This window comes from Fukomys damarensis, unplaced genomic scaffold, assembly GCF_012274545.1.
Source record: "Fukomys damarensis isolate Sample0158 unplaced genomic scaffold, DMR_v1.0_HiC HiC_scaffold_36, whole genome shotgun sequence".
NCBI classification, from domain to species: Eukaryota; Metazoa; Chordata; class Mammalia; order Rodentia; family Bathyergidae; genus Fukomys; species Fukomys damarensis.
The window spans coordinates 49,124,361-49,131,642 of record NW_022900948.1 but is presented as its reverse complement, the minus strand read 5'-3'; the positions used below and the strand labels follow the sequence as shown (position 1 = coordinate 49,131,642).

General features: G+C 60.0%; 1 protein-coding gene across 1 annotated transcript in view; it reads right to left on the bottom strand.

Moving 5' to 3' along the window:
* Nucleotides 1-7,099, bottom strand: part of Grin1 (glutamate ionotropic receptor NMDA type subunit 1) — a 23,606-nt gene extending 16,507 nt beyond the window's left edge. Inside the window, exons 1-4 of the mRNA XM_033759008.1 lie at nt 6,819-7,099; nt 4,918-5,052; nt 2,233-2,409; nt 52-114 (exon numbers count right to left, since the gene is read on the bottom strand). Of these exons, the coding sequence (XP_033614899.1) occupies nt 52-114; nt 2,233-2,409; nt 4,918-5,052; nt 6,819-7,076 (633 nt within the window). The 5' untranslated portion in view covers nt 7,077-7,099. The remainder of the gene's footprint in view (nt 1-51; nt 115-2,232; nt 2,410-4,917; nt 5,053-6,818) is intronic.
* Nucleotides 7,100-7,282: the final 183 nt, after the last annotated feature.

Sequence of the window (7,282 nt, the reverse complement as noted above, 5' to 3'; positions counted from 1 at the left end):
AGGCTGGGGCTTGCTAGTCGGTGGGCGGCGTGCACGTCCATGCATATATACCTTGGGTCCGCGCTTGTTGTCATAGGACAGTTGGTCGAGGTTTTCATAGTTCCTTTTTTTACTCTGATGAATAATGTGCACAGAGAAAATATGCAGACACAGAAGAAGATTATAAACGGTTGAAAATGACGGCGCTAAAGCAATCACACCACCTCCTCGGCACGTCTGCAGACGGGCGCGTACCTGGAGCTCGCAAACACCGAGGCCCGGGGTGGGGTGGGGGCCGGGTGGAGCCAGGGGTGAGGGGACACGGGGGCTGGGGCCACAGTGGCTCCTGCCACGGAGCTAGACACCTGGAGACAGTCACTCAGGAGGGAGAGAGGCCCTGTCCACGTCCACCCTTGGGGATCCCGCCTGCCACCCAGCCCATCCGTCATGCACCTGGTGTGTGGCCCCACCGGCCCCTACCCCGGCGTCAGTCCTGAGCAGGGCATGAGAAGCCCCCAGGGCCTGTCCCCATGTCCCTCCTGCCCCACTTGTCCACCTTCCTGCTTCGCTGGGGGCTTGCATGTTCTCTTCTCACTGACTGAATGCCCACCTCCTCTGGCCCACACATGTGCCCAAGTGTGAGCACAGAAGCACATGTAGCATAATGGACTTGCCGGGTGATGTGTGTGGGCGTCTACACGGGGTCAGTCTGCAGTAGCCTGGAACCACAGAGAGCCGGCAGATGATGGCAGAGTCTGAGCATGTGTGGGAGCTCACCCATGCATGTGCCTGCACACGTGTGTGTGTGTGCACGTGCACAATGGTGGGTGCAAGTGAAGGTGCGGCTCGTGGACACACTTTGTGTGTGTCCAACCACCTAGACCCTAATGGGGTCGCATAGGTGGGGTCTGAGTGTGTCTGGGAAGTGTGGTGTGCCAGGGCGTACCTAGGGCGGGAGCATGTGTGCGTGAGTGTGCAAGCACACTGGGTGTGCATACAGCTGTGAATGTGCCCTGGGAGTTCGTGTGGCTATGGGTGGGCACAGCAGTAAGGGCGCTGCCTGTGTGGTGCGGGGAATGGGGACCCTCAAGCTCTTAGCAAGCCCTCCCTCAGACTCAGCAGACCCCTAAGGTGGGACCCCCAGGTCTCTCTGGGTCTGCCTCTGCCCCCCACCTGTGCCCTCTACTCCCTCTAGGGGCCTGGGGTGTGGCTAAGTGCATTGGGATGCCTCAGTGAGGCTAAGTGTGATGAATCCAATTTTGAAACCTCCACACGAAACATGCTCCCCCCCCACCCTCCTCTGGTCCCAGGGCCCCCCCAGCCCGGGTCTCCTCCCTCTCCGCCTGGCTGGGACATGGGGCCTGGTCCCAGGGCCCTGTGCTGGGTGGAGGACTCCAGGCCAGCCATTCCTTGGCCTGGCCATGGGGATGGGTAGGGAAGGGGTCGCTGGGACCCCTGGAAGTCCTGCTCTAATCTCTACAGCCCCTCGTAGTGGAGGCTGGACTGGGCTAGGTGTCAGTGTGTCCAGGACTCTGGGTCCTATGAGATAGGCAGAGTCCAGCACTGGGATGGGTGGGAAGAGAAGACGGGCGAGGCAGAGGCAGGGGCAGGGGCAGGGGCAGGGGCACCCCTCCTGGGGGTGTAGGAGGGGAAATGCCTGTGAGGAGGCTTTAGTGAGGGCCATGGGCAGCTGCAAGGCAAGGGGCAGTCAAGACGAGGCCTCTGCGAGGACAGGAACCAGGAACGGTCCGGAGGCCAGATTCTACTCCTCCTCCAGGGAAGGAACCAGAGCCTGAGAGAACTTGTCCTGCGCCAAGATGGGAGGGATTCCCGGTAGGGGGCTCGTCCCGAAGCGAGAGTTCGCGGCGGGAGGGGTCGGGGTGTCTACAGGGGCGGGACCTGCTGAGCAATGGGTGGAGCCTGAGCCGCGGTGGGCGTGCCCGGCTGCGGTGGGCGTGCCCTGCGCCAAGGGCGTCAGGCAGGGGCCTGCACCTCGGTAGGGGCTGTGCCTGGCGGGCCGGGGCCTGCGCTGCGGGGCGGGACGGGGTGTTTGCGGAGCTCCAGGTGGTCCGGCCCTGGCCCCGCAGGGACTGACACGAAGGAGATATCGACTAATGGCAAAAGCGAGTGAAATGAGCCGAGGACAGGCCGGGGCGGGCGCCGCCAGACGCGTGGTGCTGAGCATGCAGGATGGAGAGAGAGTGTCACAACGAGCCACAGACAGGCGGCCCGCAGGCTCGCCGCCGCGCTCACCTTGGACTCGCGCTCCTCCAGCAGCGTCTCCAGGCGCTTCTGCGCCGCCCGGCCCTCGTGGTCGTCGCTGACTAACAGGATGATGTGGTTCCAGCTGTACACGCGCATCATCTCGAACCAGACGCTCGACTGATGGGAGTAGGGCGGCACGGTGCGCAGGAAGCTCAGGTGGATGCTCTGCGGGACGCAAAGAGTGCTGAGGCGAAGGCCCTTACCTCCCCGTCTCATCCGCTCCGGGAGCCAGCCGCAGGATCTCCCGGCCCATGCTGGCAGGGACTTGTCTCTGAAACCGTCCTGGTGGAGCTCACCACCTCCCGGAAGTCCACCCTCTTGCTAGACAGCGTGGGCTTAAAGGACTCTCCCTGACAGGAGAGCCCAAGACCCCACTGTGTCTTCAAGTGGAGTTCACCCACCCTGCATGTCAATATCTATCTATTAGGAAGTTGTTATGGTGAGTAAGAGGGGTCTCCCAAAGACTGCCTCAGTGGGTCGGTCCACTGTCAAGTTCAGAGCTTCATAAACTGATGGGAAGGTGGGGCCTGGCTGGAGGACATGGGTTGTGGGGTGACCAGGATGAGTGTATTCCCGTCCCCAGCTCCTACCTTCCAACTCTCTCGCTTCCCCACTGACATGAGGCAAGCAGCTTTCCTTCACTATGTTCTGCCACCATGATGTTCCTCCCTTGGAGCCAGCTGACCATGGACTGACCCTTCTAAAACCATGAACCAAACTGTTTGTCCTTCATGCCATACGTGTGTCATTACCTTGTCCCAGCAATGAAAAGCTGACTAATACCAAGTCTGCACTATGGGACCCAAATATCCCATCTCTTCATTAGAGTCTAGAGTCTGCTGTGTGCCTGCTTGCTCGCTTGCTCACCACTCAGTGGTCATAGTGAGTGGAGCCCTTGAGTCTCTTCTGGTGAGCACTAGACCTACACTGATCTTGTGGTCTTCTGAGGCCTCCAGTTGTTTTTCCTGGTTTTATCTTTGTGCCTCTGTGACACCCTGCAGGGTGGGCTGACTCTGATAGTCTTACTGGGCAGGGGCTAGCTGGTTGCTTTGACCCCAAGGCTGAGAGTGGCATATGAAGCTTGGTCTCAGACAGGCCTGTGGTGTTGGCCTGTGACCAGCATCTGGGCTCCTCCTGGCCTCTCTTTTGCCCCTGGCTGGCTTCCTCCACTGGACCATTTTCCTCTCCTGTGTATGTGAAGACACTGGTGCCCAAGCGGGGTCAAGAGCTGGCCAGAGTGCTCCAGAATGAGAGCTCTGAGAGTTGGGATGTTGGGGCAAGGTGCAGTTGCCTGAGAGAAGCAGTTTGGGCCACCCCACCTGGCCCTTTCCCCGAGGGACTCCATGTGAGAGCTCACTTGCTCTGTGCAGGAACCTGGTTTCCCTGTCCCCTTACCCCAGGGTAGATCCCTACCCCAAGTTCCCTCAGCTATGCCTCCACCATGTAGGTCAACCTTGATGATTACAATTGTTTGGTTTTGCTTGGTTTTTCTGAGACAGGGTCTCACTATGTAGTTCAGGCTAGCTTTGAATTCACTATGTTGCTGAGGCTGGCTTTTAACTCATGATAATCCTCCTGCCTCAGCCTTCAGAGGGCTGGGATTACAGGCGTGTGCCACCATGCCTGGCATCTTAGGGAAGCTTTTCTGTGTCCAGGGCTTGGGTCAGAAGCACAGACCAGCTCCTGATTCAGGCCACACACCCACTTGATGTCCACTGTGGCCCCCCCATCTACCTGCAGGTGGCGCTGAGCAGGCTGTGGCACCCTTCTGGACTCTTGGTGGCCAGCTGCCTCCCAGCTTGTGTATCCTCCCAGAACCATGGCCCTGATGACCTGGAGCAGGTCCTTGTGGCTCTTGGGGCGGCAGTTTCTGCTCCTCCAGCTTCCTTGGGCCGTGAGAGCCCTCCAGGCTGCCATGCAGGGCCCTCACCCCTGAGGTCTGGAGTGTCTGCCATGAGTGACCTTGTCTGTCCACCTTGGACACCAGTTCTCACCCAGGCTCCCTCTTCTGCTCCAAAGCCTCCTTCTCCAGGCTCCCAGTCCCCTGCAAAGTCTGCCTGTTTGGGAAGCCTTCCTGCCCTCTCTTGCCCTCTTCTTCCCCTGAGGGTTAGCAGGCCATTGCCCATGAGAGTGTGGAATGCATGTGTGTGGGAGGCCAAACATGCCACTGTTGAGAGAAGGTGCTTTGAATGTGTGTATGTGTGTGATGATGTATGTGGGACTTAAGCATGCTTGTGAACGTGTGTGAGTGGCTGTGTGTGTGACTGAGTGCATGTGGGTGTGCATGAGTTTGTATGCCTGTATGTGAATCCAAGGCACGCATGAGCATGAGTGTGTATGCATGAGTGTGAGCAATGTGTGTGGTGGGATGTATGTCCATAAGTGTGGGTGGCCTGTGTGGTCCTGTGTGTGCATGTGCGTGGGTGATGTGAAGGCCAGCATGTTTAGCATGTTGGTGATGTGTGTGCAAGCGCCAGCAGGATGAGGAGTGTGTGGTATGTGAACTTATCTGACTGTGTGCACTGTCCGGGGCTCCTTTAGGGCAGCCATGCCTTGTCCTGACTCCACACTGGTCCTGACCCACATGGGACAGCTAGCCATGGCTGTGGGCCACCCAGGGCCCAACTTGGGGACAGGGAGCCGGCTAGGTTCTAGTCCTATGGTCAGGCTTACCTTGTCGGAGTAGATGGACATGCGGGTGGTCAGCCCCAATACGGGGATGCGGTAGAAGCCAGCTGTGTAGGAGACTGGGGTGGGTGTGAAGTGGTCGTTGGGGGTAGGTGGGTGGCTAACTAGGATGGCATAGACCTGTGGACACAGGAGACAGGGTCAGCCCCGGGGTAGGGCCGGGTGGTTCCCTGGGTGCGCACACAGCCACCGATACCCACGGGGACGGGGACCAGGCCTGTCATCGTTCTCTGATCAGAAGCCCGTGGTAGAGACTGGTCGGGTGAGACAGCAGGGGCTGGGAAGGCCAGGAGGGCTGCATTCAGTGGGCAAGGAGACCCCGAGGGAAGGTGGTTTCTCTGGGGTGCAGCGGGGAGGCATGGGAGACAGCTGACTCTGTGCCACGCTGACGTGGGCAGCCAGGCCACTCTGCGTCCCTCCCCTGGGGGCAGGATTGGGGTGGGGTAGAAGCCAGGGCTGAAGCTCAGGCAGGCAGCCTGAAGGTCTGCATGGAACTTGAGGGGAGAAGGTCATCCAGAGGTCACTGCAGAAGCCTGTGGCCCCTTCTGCTAGTGTCTCTGAGGGCGGGGCACAAGACAGCATGACATGGGGCACAGCCTGGCTTTGGGTGCTGACCATGCACCCCCAGGGCGTGGGACTGAGCTCCCTGGAGATGAAGCCCCCCTTCCAGCCCCTCCCAAGGCTTGGTGCTAGGGTCCCACCAGCTCCCGTTCTGGGGGCTGGGGTGGCGGGGCAAGGGCCACATGTGACAGTGCAGGCCCCAGAGTGTGTTCTGGGACAGTGGCGCTCATCAACATGCTGTGGCACCGGCGAGAGGCTGAGTCCACCAACGGGCACACCGTGAGCTAGTGGATGGGGTGCCCCATGGGGCCCTGTTTGTACCCAACTCTATCCCTCCAACCCTGCCACTTCCCAGACTGCACATGTGATAGACACCGGCCAGAGATACCTCACTCAACCCTGCTCCAGGGGGCCTACTTGTAGGTTATGTGGGAGGTTTTTGAGCAGAATTCTGGCATGGCTCCTGTGTTCGGGGCTGCCTCCTTCAGCTTTCACCTCCATCCTGCATCCAAGGGTGCCCAGAAAAGAGGCAGAGGCATTGTGGGCATGTGTGTATCATATGCTCCAACATGTATGTATTTGTGTGCATGACTGAATCAGGGTTAGTGAGCACACGTGTTTGCATGTGCACCCAGGTGTGCCCAGCAACGTGTCCCTGGATGTGCACTATGGTTGCCTATGTGATGCTGAGATGCATTAGTGTGTGCCAGTGCCCATGTGGGTATGAGCGCTGTGCCCAGCGGGGGGCGTGTGTGAGCATCCCTGGCTGTCTCCTGCTTTCACAGGAGGCTGCAGTGCAGGGATCCCTGGCTGCACTGGGATTCAGCAGCAGGAGGCTGGACTGGGCGGACAGCTCTCCAGGCGCAGTTTCCAGCCCCATCCTCCCCACAGCACCGGCTTCCATGGCGGCCACGCTGCGCCCTGGCACCAATGTGCAGTCCCCGCTCCCACGCCCACAGAGCACCCTGCTTCGGCCCTCAGGCCATTCCATCTCAGGCATCCGTGGATGCGTGGAAGAGAAAGGGAACCGAGAAACAGGAACAAAGATGGCCCCAGGCCCCACGCTGTCAGAGCCTCTGTACCCCTCTACGCCCGTGAGTCCCCAGTCCTACTGACCCGGTGGAGAGCACCTGATGCGGCCACACGCCTGCTGGGCCTGGAGCCCCCGAGTCCCTGTAGGACCAGCCCAGGGGCAGTGACCAGTCTGGGACTCGGATGGATTCCTCCGGGAGGAGCCATGGGCTTGGGGCGGCCTCTTAATGGCAGACAGGACCGAAAAGGGTGGGAGAGGCCAAAGGATCAGGGCAGGGGTGGGGGTCGGGCACCTGGCTGGAGATGAGGTCCTCGCACACGGACAGGGCCATCTGGATGGCGTTGGGCTTGTGAGTGACGGAGGTGGCGTTGAGCTGGATCTTCCAGGAGCCGTGTCGCTTGTTGGCCTGGTTCACGGCCTCACGGAACATCTGTTCGTGCTTGCGCGTGCTCAGCACAGCGCCAATGTTGACGATCTTGGGGTCGCAGGCGGCGCGGGCGAAGGAGCAGGAGAAAAGCAGGGCGAGGGTCAGCAGGCGCATGGTGCTCATGGGCTCGGGCCGCGCGGGCCTGGCGGGGGTCCGAACTCTGGGAGGCTAAGGCAGAGGCAAGTTTGAGCCCAGCCTGGGCCACTGAGTGACTTAGTGAGACCCTGTGTTAAGGCCCTGGCACACGGAAAAAATCAGTGTAATTCAGGAGGAGTTAGGTTGTAACCCAAAAAACTTGATAGGTCCCTGGCAATGCTTTGTCCTCTGAA